This window comes from Neofelis nebulosa, chromosome 1 (genome assembly GCF_028018385.1).
Source record: "Neofelis nebulosa isolate mNeoNeb1 chromosome 1, mNeoNeb1.pri, whole genome shotgun sequence".
Lineage (NCBI taxonomy): Eukaryota > Metazoa > Chordata > Mammalia > Carnivora > Felidae > Neofelis > Neofelis nebulosa.
Window position 1 is genome coordinate 161,243,883 of NC_080782.1, and position 16,761 is coordinate 161,260,643.

At 57.8% G+C, this 16,761-nt stretch overlaps 2 protein-coding genes across 9 annotated transcripts in view; both read left to right on the plus strand.

Moving 5' to 3' along the window:
• RASA3 (RAS p21 protein activator 3) overlaps nt 1-3,830 on the plus strand; it is a 120,885-nt gene extending 117,055 nt beyond the window's left edge. For all 3 annotated transcript variants that reach the window (XM_058741646.1, XM_058741654.1, XM_058741662.1), the window contains 2 exons: nt 1,107-1,290; nt 2,428-3,830. In XM_058741646.1, the coding sequence (XP_058597629.1) occupies nt 1,107-1,290; nt 2,428-2,503 (260 nt within the window). In that variant the 3' untranslated portion in view covers nt 2,504-3,830. The remainder of the gene's footprint in view (nt 1-1,106; nt 1,291-2,427) is intronic.
• A 3,043-nt stretch (nt 3,831-6,873) lies between these two features.
• C1H13orf46 (chromosome 1 C13orf46 homolog) lies at nt 6,874-16,478 on the plus strand. 6 transcript variants are annotated; one of them, XR_009265416.1, is made up of 9 exons: nt 6,877-7,196; nt 10,296-10,347; nt 11,082-11,169; nt 11,288-11,335; nt 12,248-12,295; nt 13,355-13,422; nt 13,554-13,709; nt 16,126-16,206; nt 16,388-16,478. XR_009265416.1 is itself a non-coding variant. In XM_058741677.1 (9 exons), the coding sequence occupies exons 1-9, from the start codon at nt 7,007-7,009 to the stop codon at nt 16,418-16,420; spliced, it is 675 nt and encodes a 224-aa protein (XP_058597660.1). In that variant the 5' UTR covers nt 6,878-7,006; the 3' UTR covers nt 16,421-16,478. The 6 variants fall into 6 exon arrangements, 4 of the variants coding, with proteins under 4 accessions (XP_058597674.1, XP_058597660.1, XP_058597689.1 ...); XM_058741677.1 differs by having other exon boundaries at nt 6,878-7,196; nt 13,643-13,709; XR_009265419.1 differs by lacking the exon at nt 12,248-12,295 and having other exon boundaries at nt 6,874-7,196.
• Nucleotides 16,479-16,761: the final 283 nt, after the last annotated feature.

Below are 16,761 nucleotides of genomic sequence, written 5' to 3' on the forward strand. Positions count from 1 at the left end.
GGGGTTTGCTGAGGCTCGGACTTAAGTAAACTGCTCAAGGCCAGGTCACTACCACAAGTGGAGGCTTTGGGGAGGGGATCCAGCTAGTCTGGCTCTGGAGACCATAACCTCACGTTTTACATAAAAAGGGAAAGGCTGAACTCACTCCACACCCTGGGCATCCACCAGGCTCTCCCCCCATTTTCCTCTCATGTTTACAGTTACTTATCTTCTTCACGTCAGATTCTCTTTTCCTTTGAAACTTTAAATCTTCCCAATTTTCCTTTCTACAAACTTGTGATTTCTCAGTAAGAATTAGGGGATCTTTCCTGAGTTGGAAGTAAAGACAGTAAAGTGTACATAAGAGCTTCTGTGATAATGAGACAGCAGTACAGACGGGTGAGGGGTCCGCAGATCCAGGCTCATCTAGGCCAGATGCTATACAGATGGCATGTCTTCCAACCTGGCTCTGTGGCCCTGGAATGTAGGGCCCAGCTTAGGTGACTGGGGACAGGTTTGAGGGGGTGGCTCCAGCTCAGGTGACTGAGGACAGGTTTGGCGGGGGCCGGCCCAGCTTAGGTGATTGGGTGCTTCCTGTGGATGCCTGAAGGCCACAGCATGGTCTTCAGCAGGAGTGAGGTGATCTGATGAGAAAGTCACCTGTCTAGCAGGTGGGGGTGACAGAGGTCCTAGGAAACTGCTAACACAGACTGGTTGAGAAGTGACGCCTGTGAGGATGGCTTCTCATGTGCCCACGTGTCCAGCCATGGGGTATGCACGTAAATGCTGGGTCACCGAAGTGAGTGAAGCCCAGGAACCCCCTTTCTAAGATGGGGCTTTCCTTGAGGTCACCTCCCCAAACTGACCCCAGGTGACCCCATAGGCCCTTGCGCCAGCCTGGCCGATCGTCCAGAAGCATACATCTGCCAGCTCTGGTTTGCTGAACGGTGGGGCATGGACAGATGCGGGTTGCCCCGGAGATGAGCTGGTCAGAAACAGGCATCAGCCTCTGCTTCTTCGTGTGTGTGTGTGTGGGGGGGGGGGGGGGGGGGGGATGGTCAGCCCTTACCTGGCAGGCTGCCCCATAGAGGTCCCACCTGACCTTCTGGCCTCTCCCAACGCTGCAGAGGCCTGTGGCAGCAGATCTGTGTACGATGGCCCCGAGCAGGAGGAGTACTCCACGTTCATCATCGACGACCCCCAGGAGACCTACAAGACTCTGAAGCAGGTTATCACTGGGGTGGGGGCCCTGGAGCAGGAGCACGCCCAGTACCGAAGGGACAAGTTCAAAAAGACCAAGTATGGGAGCCAGTGAGTACTGGGCATCTGGATGGCAGGGGCAGGGGAAGTGGCTGAGAGGAGCTTGCTGGCATGAGGCCTGACCTGAAGCCACCTGTATGCAGCCATGACCACTGAGGCAGGCTTCCCGTCTCAGAGTGGCCTTACTGCACTCTCCAGGGTGTGCTGGACAGTGTCCTGGGGACAGCACCAGCCTACCCCAGTGCCTCCCAGACCCCCTGCCCCCTACACCTTCCTCCCTCCAGACCCTCAGCCTCCAGCCCCTCCTGTCCCCTGGACCCTCCTGTCCCCCAGACCCTCCTGACCCTCCTGTCCCCCAGACCCTCCAGACCCTCCTGCCCCCTGGACCTTCCTGTCCCCCAGGCCCTCCTGACCCTCCTGCACCCCAGACCTCCTGACCCTCCTGCCCCCTGGACCTTCCTGTCCCCCAGAGCCTCCAACTCTCCTGTCCCCCAGACCCTCCTGCCCCCAGGGCCTTCCTGTCCCCCAGACCTCCTGTCCCCCATAGCCCCTTCCCTCCAGCCCCCCAGACCCTCCTGTCCCCCAGACCTTCCTTTCCCCCAGACCCTCCTGACCCTCCTGCCCCCCAGGCCCTCCTGTCCCCTGGACACCCCTGACCCTCCTGTCCCCTGGACCCTCCTGACCCTCCTGCCCTCCAGCCCCCTAGACCTTCCTACGCCCCAGACTTTCCTGTTCCCCAGACCCCCTGCCCCCCACACCCTCCTCCCTCCTCCCTCCAGACCCTCCTGCCCCCAGACCCTCCTGCCCCCCAAACCTCCTGACCCTCCTGCCCCCCAGACCCTCTGGACCCTCCTGCCCCCAGACCCTCCAGACCCTCCTGACCTCTTGACCCCCAGAGCCTCCTGCCCCCCAGACTCCCAGACCCTCCTGCTTCCCAACCCACTTGCTTCCGAAATTAGATTTCCGGGGCCAGAAGTTCCACACATTTTGTCTCCAGGTTACACCTATGCTTCTACAGGTGATTTCTGGCTTTTTTTTTTTTTTTTTTTTTTTTTGCGTGTCTGTATTTTTCATTTTATTACAGTGAATATGTAGCACATAGAAAAAACAGTATTAAAACATGCAGATGGACAATTGACAATGGGGGCTGTGCCTCACTCCCTCCTCTCCTCCATCTCCCCTTTGCAGGGAGCACCCCATCGGAGACAAGAGCTTCCAGAACTACGTCAGGCAGCAATCTGAGACCTCCACCCATTCCATTTGAAGCCTGCAGGCTGTCCTGGCCGGGATGGCCCTGTGCTGCCCCAGGAGAGCCGCGGTCGCCGGGAAGGAGGGGACAGAGGAAAGACGAGAGGCCGCAGCCAGCAGGGAAAGGGACCCACACATCTTCAGCTCACACAGATGGCACGCACCGGGCTCAGGGGACCGCGGGGACTCTGCCTGTGGTGGCTGTGCATTTTGCTCACCCTGCTGGCCGGCGCCCCATAGCACTGCTTGCATCTGTGTGCTTTTGCCTTTGTGGGGCTCTGTGTGCCTGCACCCCCGGAGCCCTCTGGCACTCTTCCTTAACATCCTGCTTCCACAAGACGGGATGCTAGTGGCGTGATTTGTTTCCCGTGAGCCTGCCTCCTGGTGGTATTCTTCCTGGCTGGAGGGCCCACTTTGTGGCTTCGTGGTGCTTAACCGCACGAAGTCAGAATTTGAGGATCCTCCTGATGTTTTGGAGGTACAGGGTCCTGCAGAGAGCACCTGGGCGGGGTTTCCAGTCTGCCCTCCCAGATGCTGGAGTCCCGTCCCGTGGGCCGCAGAGGCCAGTCCGTGGCCTGCAGATGCTGCCGGAGCCAGCGGCAGGCTGAGCGTGCCCCTTCAAGCAAAAGCTGTGGTTGTTTTGCCGTCTGTGGGGCTTCAAAGTAGAATCCACACTGGCTGCCCCTTGTGGGAGTTTGGGGAAGGTTTTTAAGATAAGAAATGTACATTATTTTCAAGCTGGTTTTCTTAATGTTTTTAAAGGACTGCTTCTAATGAGCTCTTTGATATCAAGTACCTCAAACATGTAAACCTGTGCTCATCAAAGGGGAGGGCACCACGGCGGAGCGACAGCGGGCCCGCAGTGCACCCCCCAGATGCCAGTCCCAGGCCCTCCGCAGTCCCCAGGGGAAGTGAGGATGTCCTGAGCTTGAGTCGGGACACCCCACCCCCACCCCAGGCCCCAGCAGCAGCAATTTGCTGTGTCTCTGAAGCTCCTAGAAGCTGCCAGGCAGTGGAGGGGCATCTCTTAGGGGTCGGGGCCCCTGATGAGGAGCAGTTAGCCCTCGACACTTGGAAAGCACTGTCTGACACGTAGACCTTGTGCCCGTATCTGCCCTTCTTTGCAAATACTGTCCTTCAGACTCTGACTGATGGCAGATAGTAGCATTACTTGTCACAAAAATGGTGGAGGAAAATGTTGCAAAAACTTTGGGACACACAGCTATGAGGCTGCACAGAACTGCAATTTTTAACATGGATTTGTAACTTAATGTTTCTGTTTATAAGATACTAATGATTTGCAATGTATTTTACTGGCCAATTAAAACAGACTTTTTATTCTTTCTGAGGACTGGCTTGGTCTCCCAGGCGCTGATAACAGCGCGTGGGAGCTGGGGGTGTGCGGTCGAGCCTTGTGTCATTCTGTGATGGTGGGTGACATCCCTGTGATAGGTGAGGTGCAGCTGTGGGCCTTTAGATCAAGCTGGAAACTGCATGCTCTCCAGGATGGAGACATGTGGGTCAGCACAGCGACTGCCATGGCCTGTGTCCTGCTGGGAACCTGCAGAGCGGTTGGAGACAGGCATCCAGCCCCAGGAGGGGAAGGTGGGCTCTGTCCTGTGCCACAGTCTCTGAGACTCAGTGGGCCTCGTGCTCCAGGACCGGACACAGGCCAGCATCTAAGGTAGGGGCAGGTGCCTCCGGGAGGCGGAAGGTGCTGAGGACCCAGTCCCACCTGGGTGGGTGGAGGAGGGGAGGCTGCATTGCATTTGGGGGAGACCCTGCCTGCAGGGCAAGAGCAGACCTTCTCTTTTCCCTGGTCCTTTCTTCTTTCCATTCGGTTTTCACTCAGCTGCTGTTTTAGTTCCAGCCTGAGTCGGCTGTTATGAAAGAAGCCAATGGTCTGGCTCTGGGGACACCCGGTGGGGGGGTGGGGGGTCAGCCCTTCCCTGGGGCATGGACTTGGGGAGTGAAGTGCCATTACTGCTTCCCTCTGGCCCCTCCTGGTGGCTCAGTGTGGTGGGGTGGTGCCAGGGGTCTGAGGGGTGCAGAGAGGAGCGCCTGCCCATGAGGCCGCCGGGTCGGAGGCTGCCAGCATCTGTCAGGACGGACACGAGCAGCCACGGCAGGGCCACGACAGGGCCACAGGGCAGCTCCTGGCTGATTCAGACACATGTGGGACCCAGGGAACCAGGAGGGCGGAAAGGAGGAAAGCCTGGGGAGCACGGGAACCAGAAGGTCCTCTCCCAGGACCCCTAGTGACAGGTCACAGTGGCTTTCAGGGGCCTCAATCTTGCTCTTCCTCCAGATAACCTAAGCGACCCACCATCCTGGCTTTTGTCCCTTGGCCTCTCCAAGACTAGCCCTCTGCACTCGCGAATCTAGGCCCCACACCAGCACCTGCACCGGCCCCTCGGCTGGGTGACCTGAGCCCTCCTGTCAGCGGAGATGCTCTGAAGAGTTTCGGACGGGGTAGAAGTGTGTGTGGAGCCAGGGAGTACCATTTGCCCCATTCTGAATATTTATGATCAACTGGTTGCTCGGGAAGCACATACTGTGATTTGTCCCCGTGGCCTTGGAAGTTTGCAGATAAGCATGTGCTGGGATGACACCAGATGTCCTCTGTCAAGCTGTGTTATGGGCTGAATTGTGTCCACCCCCCCAAAAAAAAAACTCATAGCACCAGCACTTCACACTGTGACTGTATTTGGAGATTGGATCTTCATTTAAAGGGGTAATTAAGGTTATATGAAGTCACGAGGGTGGGCCCTAATCCCGTATGATTAGGACACAGCCAACAGACACATGAAAAGATGCTCAACATCACTCATCATCGGGGAAATACAAATCAAAACCACCATGAGATACCACCTCACACCTGTCAGAGTGGCTAACAACTCAGGCAACAACAGATGTTGGCCAGGATGCAGAGAGAAAGGATCTCTTTTGCACTGTTGGTGGGAATGCAAACTGGTGCATCCACTCTGGAAAACAGTGTGGAGGGTCCTCAAAAAATTAAAAATAAAACTATCATACAACCCAGCAATTGCACTATTTACCCAAAGAGTTGAAAAATACTCAAAGGGACGCACACACTCTGATGGTTACATTATCTATAATAGCAAAGATGGGGATGCAGCCCAAGTGTCTGTCACAGATGAATGGATACATATGTGTCTGTATAGGATGGAGTATTGGCCATAGAAAGATGTGCCATATGTGATGGCATGGGTGGGCCTACAGTGTATTATGCTCAGTGAAATAAGTCAGAGAAAGACAAATACCATATGATTTCATTCATAAGTGGAATCTAAAAAAACCAAACGAACAAAAAAAAAGAATCTGGGGCACCTGGGTGGCTCAGTCAGTTAAGTGTCAGATTTTGGTTCAGGTCATGACCTCACGGTTTGTGGGTTCAGGCCCTGCATCGGGCTCTGTGCTGACAGCTCAGAGCCTGGAGCCTGCTTCGGATTCTGTGTCTCCCTCTCTCTGCCCCTCCGCTGCTCGTGCTTGCACTCTGTCAAAAAAATAATAATAATAATAAACATTTAAGCAGACTCAGACCCCTAAATACAAAGAACAAACTAGGCTGCCAGGGGAGGTACAGGCCTGCAGCTACCGAGTGGACAAGTCCAGGATGAAACAGAATAGAGCCAATGACAGTGGACGACGTGTGCGGGGAGCATGGCAGGAAGAAGTCAGGTCACTATGTTGTACTCCTGAAACGGGTGTAACGTGTGTCAACTAGACTCAAAAGAAGAAAAACAGATTAGGACACAGACATGCAGAGAGACAAGTGAGTAAGGGACGGGGAGGCGGCACGCAGGCCAGGAGAGCAGTCCCAGGGGAGCAGGCTCCTCGCCCGGACTGTGAGGGAAAATTGTCATCCGTCCCGGGTCCTCGGACAGTGAGGGACAACTGTCATCTGTCCCAGGTCCTCAGATGGTGAGGGACAAGTATCATCCGTCCCGGGTCCTCACCCGGACTGTGAGGACAAGTGTCATCCGTCCCGGGTCCTTGGACAGTGAGGGACAAGTGTCATCTGTCCCAGGTCCTCACCCAGACTGTGAGGGACAAGTGTTATCTGTCCCGGTTGCCTGCTGTTCTCCACGGCCACATGAGCGGACTGACAGTGGCGGTGGGTGGGGGGGTGCAGAACCGGGTTTGTCAGCTTGTCCCCTCCCCTCTGAGCCCCTGGTCCCTTTGCCTGAGTTTGGTCCACAATGACATGTCCCTGACAGGACAAAGATGCTCAATACAAGGAAATCGTCCAAAGGGCCCAGCACCACAAGTGCTGCCGTGTCCACAAGGAGGGGCCTCAGCCTCCTCCTTCTCAGGTGGGGGTGGGGCTGACCTCTGACTTTGCAGTGATGTCACAGGGGCCACTTGGCAACAGGGGCCCGCAGGGCACACTGGGCTGCTCATTGGATCGGACGGAGGTTGGAAGCTATGCTCTGCGTCTGAGGGCGCACTCGGGAACCCACGTCCCTCTTCTTTCTGGAGCCCTGACGGAGGGAGGATGATGGAGAAGGACACAGCCACACACAGGAGGCACAGGCCGGGCCCCGGGGCCCCTCCATCGGGGGGAGCCCCCAGACACCTCAAGGCGGCCAGCGAGATGGTCGAGCTGCAGCGCAGCAGGAGCGTGGGTGGCCTGCTGCAGAAGGGGGACCCTCTGCGCTGCGTCAAGAAGCTGAGCAGGGAGCTGGGTAGGCCAGCCACGCCCCTCCTCCCGGCCCGGCCCCGCCGCCCCTGCCCACACCCAAAAGGGCCAGGGTCTACAGGTGACAGAACCAGGCCAGCCCGAGGGCAGGGCCCACTGAGTGGGCTGCGGTGAGCTCTGCTGAGGTCAGGAGGGGGGCCAGGCGGGCCGTGGCCACGGGAAGCGTGGGGGTCAGTCCCTCTCGGGGAACCTGGGGGCCTCCCGGGCCAGGTCAGCCGTGAGCCCATGGGGCCGGCAGACAGGACACAGGCCAGCTAGGTAACGTTACATGTGCCAGTTCTTGCCACCTAGGATATCCCTCAACACGCGGTCGTGGGCAGGGCGGGGGCGGGGGTGCGGAATGCCTAGTGCTTGCATGGACGCTCCTTGACATTAGCCACTTGGGCTCCCCAGTGGGTAGGTGTCTCGTGGTCCTCTCCCCAGAGGAGCAGGGCCCTGAGCTGGCTGAGATGAGGGGACTGGTTCAGTCATTTGCAGGGCCCCCAGGAGTTCTGCTTCTCCTGGGAAGGTCACCCAGCGAGCGGCCCTTTTTGAGGTCAGGACTCTGGAAATGAAACCCAGTAAGCAGGAAATGTGGTTTGTTTGTTCAAGACCTATGGATGATTTTGAGAGGTAGGGGTGTAAACATATTTGTTCTCTTAGTGTAAACATCCAAAGAAGTGTTGTTTCGGGGGAAGGGGTGCCGGCCAGCAGCGCAGAGCCACCGCCGGGCTCTTACCCTCTGTCCCCCAAAGCCTCTGAACACGGCGACCCTATCTCACTCGAGGCTCACTCGAGAGGAGCAAAATTCCGCAAAGAAGCAAGTAGACGTGTCCTGATAATGCCACCACTATGGGGCAGCTGCAGGAGAGGACAGGCTCGGTGCCCGCTATTTCTGGATGTTCCCGCCAGCACCACAGGGTTTCCCCGAAACAGCATGGATGGCAGATCCCCACGTGGCTCCCAGGTGGCCTCAGACACCACTCAGCAGCGGGGCTCAGCCTCACTGGAGCCTGCAGGATGGAGAGCAGTGGGGAGGGCTGCTCCGGTCCCACTGTCCACGTGGTAAACTGAGACCAGAAGAGGTGGCCCTGCCAGGTGCCCAAGACACACCTCTGCACACCTGCAGGGAGCAAGGGCAATGAGGCAGGTGCCCCCCGAACCCACAGGTACTGAGATGCCATGGACGCAGAACACAGGCCAGCTAGCCCAATGCTCCAGGCGAGGGGCGGCCAGACTAAGTCTGCAGATGAGAGGTCCAAGCCGGCCCCAGGACCAGCCTGGTGTAGGAGGGGACAGCAGGAATCCAGCCACCGGCCGCCAGCATGGGACCCACCACAGGAGCTGCCTGGCTCACGCTGCTGTGTCCACGATGCCCCCCCGGACTCCAGAGCCCAGGCCTGCCTTGCCGCCCCTCCTGCCCCCCGCCGCCGTCCCTCCACGGAGCTGGTGCTCCAGGGAGGGTGTGTCCAGAGAGGAAGTGGAGGGCTGCCCCTGAGAGGCGGGCTTTCTCCAAGGGATAAAGTCAGCAGGGTGGGCACAGCCAGGCTGCAAGGCCAAGTCAGGCCTCTGACCCCCATCACAGGATCAACACCGGTTAAGAGGGTCTCCCCTCCCCAGGCAGCTCAGTGCCTTTTATGCGACTTCCTACTTCCCAGAGGAGGTGGCTGAGGCCCAACTCCCACTGCGCCCCGAGGGGCTGTCTCACACCCCAAAAATAATCTGCAAACATTTGACGATGTTCACATCTCGGCTGAAGAGCAGAACCAAAGGAAACGTTCTATTCCCTTTGTTGCTAAACCTCTGGAGGCCCCGCTTCTCTGACCTCAGACCCCACTCAGCTCTGAGGCAACACTCCTCAGCCCCCAGGCCTCTGCCTGGTGGACGGCTATTGGCTGAGCCCTTCGGATTAAGGTGTCACTGGTTGCCCAGTACGCCCAGAGCCCTGATAATCTCAGGACCTTTCTTAGAAGAGGGAAAGGAGGTGAGACCAGCAGACACATAAGTATTAATATTCCTCCGTATGACATATGCCCCAGAGGGTCTACTTTGGAGAAAAAAAATCATGTCTCTCTTTTTAGTGATTCTTCTCTTCTTGCCAGATACGTATCATAGGGAGCAGCAGGTTCAGGGATCAGCCGTGTCTTCTAAAACACACACACACACACACACACACACACACACACGTGTGCCTACAGGTAGGGGCCTGCTGAAGATTTTCCAAAAGAAGTCAATTTTAAAATCCCAAAACTACTGCTTCTGAATCACTCGAGTCCTTCTCTCTGAGGTGGGGACTGGGCTGAGCCTTTTTGGCCCAAAGGACGTCTCGAGAGCCACCAGCTTCTGAAATGTTCTCTGAAGACCCGAGCACACATCAGCATCAGTCCCTGCACCAGTGTGGGTGCGACGGATGAGAGGAGGAGGAAGACCCTAGTTCTTAGCCACAGGGGGCTCATGAGTCACTGAGAAGGGCCCAAACAACACAGCCAAGGCTGCGTGCGCTGAGCGCCAGGGAGGCCTGGCTAAGATGGGTCTCCCTCCAGGCAGGCCTCCTGACATGAGGCAGGGGGGCCCCGAGAGGCCAGGCCCAGGGCAGGGATGGCATGGGAGAGCTGGAGACCCAGTTACTCTACTGGTCTCCACGCAGAAGCAGCCTGCAGGCTGTCTCCCGGAGCCCAGCCATCAGCTCTCTGGTCCGCAGGGGCCCCCGGCCTTGAGGCCTGGGAGCCACATGGACGGGACACCACCAAGTTCTGTGAGAAAATCCTCCCTGCAGGATCAGGGTGCTCCGAGGCACCCCACAAGGCCTCCTATCGAAGGACAATTTAAGGCTTTGTAATTTCCACCCCCGCAGCAGGACTGCATTTGGATCTTGGGCCCCATATGTGTGTTGGGTTGGGGGACGGGGGTGCCGAGCTGCTGGCAGGAAGGGGAGCAGGCACAGGGAAGCAGCCACCTTTAGCATTCTGGGCCTGGATGTGGCCACGGGGAAATGGGACCTGGAATGTCCTCCCGGACTCAATGCCTGTAGGATGCGCTGTCAGTGCTCGCAGGGCGGCCACGGGCCCAGGAGTTCTGACGACGATCGCTGCCCCTTCCTCCCCAGAGTCCGAGGACCAGGGAAGAGACCTACAGAGTGACACTGAGGATGCCAACTGGTAAGTGGTCTTTGTCCAGCACAGGTGGTTTTCAGAGACGTGAGGAGGACACAGGACACAGCAGGGTGGGGGCTGGGGCCAGCCCCAAGGTTGACGCTTGGACCCCAAAGGAGTCCTGGGGTGTCTTGAGAAGACCCTGATGGCTCAAGGTGGGAGGGAGTGCCAGGGCTGCAAGCCGCACACCCCACAGCACCTGCCTCCCCAGGCAGCCCCCCAGCTGACCATGGCCTGGAGTCTGGGAGCTGGCACCTGTCTTAGCAAACGTTCCCACTCGACTCCAGACCACTGGTCGTGCCAGAGGTCTCACTGTTTGGGAAAGATGTGGATGTGCAGCATCATTGGTGGACAGCCCCCCAGCACCACCATCATCGCCACAGACACTGCCTCCAGCGCCACCATCCTTGCCACAGACAGAGCCCCCCAGCGCCACCATCATTGCCACAGACAACCCCCCAGCACCACCATCATCACCACAGACAGAGGCCCCCAGCGCCACAGAACCAGCCTCGAGTAACACTGCCTACTCCTCGATGCCTAGCAAGGGACACCTCTGCCTCGCCCTCTGCCCACTCACCCTCCCACCCCCAGGCACGCGGAAGGTCCTCCACACCCTGTCCCTCCCTGTCCTGTGGGGTGCATCCCCGAGCCTCCCAACACCCAGGGGGAGAAAGCGCCAGCCCAAAGCTGCATCTCAGGGCACTGATGCTGACCCGTTGTCCCCGCTCCTCCCACAGTAAGGCAGACCCAGAGGAAGAGAAGCAGGAAAAGAATCAGGACTCCCTCAGGAAGTTGGACCCTGATGGTGGCTGGGCGGGGCCGGCGGTGAGGCCACCTAGAGGCCAGTGGCAGGAGCGGGAGGACGGGCCGGGCATGCCTGTAGTGTGGACACACGTCCGTCGTCCTCGGGCCCTGCTATTTACTTGTTTGGTGTCTTCCCCAGGAACCGGAGTTGGAGTCCATAAAGCTGGATGAGCCTTTGGGAAAAGAGGCAAGAGTGTTTGACTTTTGTCAAACAGAGAGGGCTAACAGGCACAGTCCTGTGGGGCCACGAGCAGGCTGGACACGTGGGCCCGGGGTCACCTTGGCAGGACCACGTGTAGGCTGGACCGAGCACGACCTCTACCCAAGAGCCTTTGCTCAAGCTCCATGCTCCCAGCTGGTGCTGGGCACCCCTGTTTCCTGACGTGGCTGCCTGAAGCCTTTGGGACCTGACGGGGGTGGCCGTGGAAAGCCCAGCCTTGAAGTGTCCCCAGTCCCATGTCCTGACGCTCTGCCCAGAGATCCATGTGCGCTGCGGTAGGAATCCCCACTGGCCACATCCCACAGGAAGAAGGCTCTCGTTCCCCTTCCCGATCCACGTGGGAGGGGGAGCTGGGCCTATGACAGATGGTCCCTGGGATTCCAGGAGCTCACCCACAAATACCTGTAGCGTTCACTAAAGCACTCCCACTGGAAACCCCTCCTGGGTCGAGCTGCTTCCACACCTCAGTGTAAGTCCTCACCGGCGTGGGGTGAGGGTCCCAGGAGGGTTGTGGGGCCATGTGCAGGTCTGGAGAGGATGTAGAGGGGATGCCGCAGCTCTGGGCATCACCTTGAGGCATCCTCAGACAGGTGAAGCCAGGGCAACTGAGGGAGTGAGCAGGGGGAGAGGGGAGGCCGTACCCCTCCCTCCTCTCTGCCAGAGCTGGCCGTGGGCACCTTGCCGTCCGTACTGCCAGCAGCTCTCTGCCAGCTCCTCAGGAGCCCCCACTGAGCACAGCCACCGGTGGTGGTCCTGGGGGTGGTCATGCAGACCCTAGCTGTGCCAGGGCCCGGAGCCCACTGCCCCTCCCAGGAAGGCTCCTCTCCTCTCCAGCCCACCCAAGCCTACCATCCACACCTCTTTGGTTTCCATTCACAGAAACCATCTGTGTTTGTGGAGATTGATCTGGGAGACCATGCGGAGGAGGTAAAAGCCCTCAGACGACAGAGCCAGGCTTGTTGCCGGGAATGCTGGTGCTCGGGGCCCACGAGGCTTGTCCGGGGGACCTGCCCCACATGCATGTGTTGGAGGCTGAGGTAGAGGCAGGGGTCCAAAGGCCACCCTTGCCCCCTCCTTATCCTCCAACCTGCATGTATTCCAGCATCACCAGAGATGCTAGGGCCTGGCTCAACCCTCAGGGTACCCCCAGGCCCTAAGAACCTCTTCTGGGATCATGCTGGGGTGGAATGAAGGGCACAGGCTTGGGAGTCAAGGACCTGGCCTCCACGTCTGGCTCTGCCAGTAAATACTCAAGTATTTGAGTACACACCTCCCAGTGCTTCGGTGGTTTCGTTCGCAAAATGAGGATCTTAGCGGCACCCACATCCCAGGGTGGTTCTGTAAAGCTCTCAGAATAGTGCCTAGACCCAGAAAGCCTCAGTAGCAGGTATCACCATCACCATTATCACCACCACCACCACTGCCACCTCGTCCCCATCCTCATCCTCATCGTCATAGTATCATCATTTTCTGTGAAATGAAGGGGTTGACCAAAGGCCTGTCTGGCCCCAACACAAGCGTCCCACAATGTCCTCCAGTTCTCAGCTGTAATGGGCAGCTACCTCTGCAAGTTTTCCAGCTCTCTCATGTTTAAGCTGCTACCCAGGGATTGTTTTTTAATTACCTCTTCCAAGTCTTTGCCCTCAGAACACACCGTACAGTAAAGAATGCTCGTTATTAGCTACTCACGAGGCTGTCTTGGAGGCACCACGGGTTTTAAGGACTCAAGGAAGGTCACCCAGTGGCAGAGTTGGGATTACAGTCCAGAAGTCACAGTGGCCCACATCGAGGGCACAGTTCCTTGGCCAGGGTCCCCCAATTGGCAATTTTCACTTCACGGTGCCCAAACTCATGGGAAGATGGCCAGTGCCGGCACAGTTTCTGGGCCCCCGTCTGATCCTCGGGCAGGTGCATCAGTTCTGGCCTTAGTGGCTATGCTTGCCTCCCTTCCCTTGTCCCCTAAACTGCTCCTCCCACTTCCCACAGGTGGTCACAGGCACCATGAAAGAAGAGAAGCAGTCCCAGATGGACATGGGGGGTTCATCAGAAGACGAGTGAGTGATGCTTATGGGTTTATACACGGAGACATGGGGGGCTCTCCTCTACCACGGTGTCTGCTGGCCCTACCTCATGCAGGATGGGCAGAACCCCACTGCGTGCCTTCCCCCCTCACCTGTGTGCGTAGAGACCCAGCACTGATGAGCCCAGAGGGGCTGAGACGTGAGCAGCAGGACTCAGGCATGACCCTTACCTTGTGGCCCCCTCACCCCACAGCAAGACCCGCTCTCCCCATCCCATCAGCCAACAGCTTGGCCAGACCGTGAAGTGGGAGGAGGCAGAGGTGAGAGGGAAGTGTTGCTGTGAGGGTCCTTCCAGCTTCTCAGTTTGGGGTTTTGGCCGCAGAGGTCACTGGGAGGGAGGACCCATCACCTGGCCAGTGTCTCTGCCATGCAGGCCGAGCCCCAGGGCTAGGGTAGGAGACACATTTGTCTTGACTACCTACACCCTCTTAGGGGAGAGATTGGGTAGGGCCAGCCAACCCCCATGAAGTCCTGAGGCCATAAAGGGTGCTGGGTAGGCTGCTAGGTCACCCAAGGGCCCCTAGACCTATGTTTTTAAAATTATTTTTAATGTTTATTCATTTTGAGAGAGAGAGAGAGACAGACTGTAAGTGGGGGAGGGGCAGAGAGAGAGGCAGACACAGAATCTGAAGCAGGCTCCAGGCTCCAAGCTGTCAGCACAGAGCCCGACATGGGGCTTGAACTCATGAACCGTGAGATCATGACTTGAGCTAAGGTCGGATGCTTAACCTAGTGAGCCACCCAGGCGCCCCATTTACTTTTTTATTTAAAAATATTTTTAGGGGCGCCTGGGTGGCGCAGTCGGTTAAGCGTCCGACTTCAGCCAGGTCACGATCTCGCGGTCTGTGAGTTCGAGCCCCGCGTCAGGCTCTGGGCTGATGGCTCGGAGCCTGGAGCCTGTTTCCGATTCTGTGTCTCCCTCTCTCTCTGCCCCTCCCCCGTTCATGCTCTGTCTCTGTCTGTCCCAAAAATAAATAAAAAACATTAAAAAAAAAAAAATTAAAAATATTTTTAATGTTTATTGTTGAGACAGAGAGACAGAGACAGAGAGAGAGGGAAGGGCAGAGAGAGGGAGGGACAGAGAATCCCAAGCAGGCTCCACATTGTCAGCACAGAGCATGACGTGGGCCTCGAACCCATGAACAGTGAGATCGTGACCTGGGCCAAAATCAATAGTTGGGTGCTCAAGCGACTGAGCCCCCCAGGCACCCTTAGTTTACTTTAAACAATACAGAGAAACACAAAAAGAAAATAGCAATTTATCCAACTTCCCACTTGGAATTAACAACTATGTTACTATCTTGGCTTATTTAGCTCAAACATTTTTTAAAAGAAATTCTAACAGATATTTAGATAAAAGTATATTCTGTTCTAAAGCTGGTACCTGTCCTTCTAAGTAACTGGCCCAGTGAGGAACAGCTCATGAAAAGGACAGGTTCTGAGTCACCCAGGCCCCTTTTGGGAGCAGGGAGGGCGGCACGGGGGCACACGGGCCCCTCGTGAGCTCTCGCTGGCACACCGCCCCCTCCACCCCGCATCAGTAGCTTTGAGCTGTAGCCCCGAAGCCTTTGCTTACTTGGTGTGTTGTTATTACCACAAACTTTCCCCCAGGTGTGTATGTTCTGTGAGGGAGTGTCACCCAGTCTGACATCAGACGTTCCCATGTCCCTGCCTGTGTCTACTCATGCCAGCGTTTGCTAAGAGGTCAGGGCCTCCCTGTCACACCCCCAGATCCAGGCTGGAGGAGGTCAGGGCCGCCCTGTCACACCCCAAATCGAGGCTGCCCCCATGCTTCTCATTGTCTCTGAACGGATGTGGTGATGGATTCAGCCGCACGGGTGGTGCAGCGCGGTGGCTTGACCTGCTGCCTCCCCCACCTCCCGCCCCGGGCCAGACAATCCCAAAGTCACCCACTCGGCCTCATGGTCTCAGCTCCCTACCTGCTGACTCAGTGGCCTCAGAAAACCCGCAAGCCAGGGCTGGCACATAACCAAGCTTGTGTGCTGGGGGGCTGCTGGACAGTGGGAAGGGGGTGTAGGGGGGGCCCTCCATGTGGGCCTGGCCTTCACGCCCCACCAGGTGGTGTCAGGACCATCTGTCCCACTGCCCTGCTCACCTGCCCTCACAGTTCTCAGAGCCATGGCTTCTCTGTCCAGGCTCTTTCGGGCCTGTTCAGATGGTGGGGTTCGGCACCTGTGGGCCAGCCGCTGCTTACTGCCCAGTGGGACGCTTCAGCACCGAGTTGTGGGGTCCCTGCAAAGGGAAGGGGGGCGGCTGACCCACCCCAGAGGCAGCCTCAGTTGGAAGTGGAGACCCCAGAGACCACCACTGGGGAAAAACTCAAGTTGTGGTGTTCTGGAAACGGGCAGGGGTAGGCGTGGGGCCGAGGGGAGTGGTTTGGCTCGGCTGGTCTTTGAGGTGTTTCATGTTCAGGGGCCCCTTCTGGCTCAGGCCTCCCAGCGCAGAGGACAAAAGCACTGGGTGGGTGGGAGGCAGCTGATGGGAGGGCCAGCCAGCCTGCGCAGGAGTCTGGCTGTGAGTGCCAGGCCCCGGGCCCCCTGGGCTTGATGGGCGGCATGCATCTGGGGCGCAGGGGTGCTGCCTGTGGCCCTGGGCTCTGAGCTCAGTGGGGGCGGCACCTGTCTCTCCCCCGCTCGGCCTGCTGTCGGCCCCTAGGACCAGGACCAGCTGGGTGTGCTGCATCCCTTACTCCACCAGAAGGAAGGCCAAGGACAGTGTGTAACAGCTCTGGACGAGGTAGTTCTCACCAGGACAGGGCTGGGGGCCGAGGGGGCATCTAGAGGGGACAGGAAGCAGAACAGAGGGGGCTGGGCTGCTCACCTGATCTCCTGGCCTTCTCGGTCCCACAGAGACCTGGGAGGGAGGGACGGGGGACGCAGACAGGAAGCTCTAAGAAACGCCACTTGAACCATTTCAGGGCCCCGATGACCACCCAGGTGTGAGCCACTGACCCGCTGGGTGAGCAATGACACCATCTTTTAAAAAGACACAATAAAGCATGAACAGAAGGTGTTCTCTCTCTCTGGTGCCTCTGGAGGGATCCCTACCCCTTCCTTCCATGCATCTCACTCCCTGAAATGTAACTGCGGGGAGGGAGGTGAGTTCAGTGACAGATGACTGACTCCCCCCAGGTCACATGTGCACGGTGGTGGCCATGACCACGCAGCCCTAGACTTGGCCCCAGGTATACCTGAGGGGTCCAAGCCCCAACACATGGGGCCCCGAGGCAGGGTAGGCATTGTTCCTTGAGGACCTGGGGGTGAGCTTTGCCACAAGCAGACCATCTGTGCA

Bases quoted from the DNA above. Each gene is read 5' to 3' on its own strand.
- C1H13orf46 (XM_058741677.1), top strand. From the start codon at position 7,007: ATGATGGAGAAGGACACAGCCACACACAGGAGGCACAGGCCGGGCCCC. The intron at 7,197-10,295 runs GTAGGCCAGCCA...CTTCCTCCCCAG, and splicing joins GAAGCTGAGCAGGGAGCTGG to AGTCCGAGGACCAGGGAAGA. The intron at 13,423-13,642 runs GTGAGTGATGCT...CTCACCCCACAG, and splicing joins GGGGGTTCATCAGAAGACGA to CAAGACCCGCTCTCCCCATC.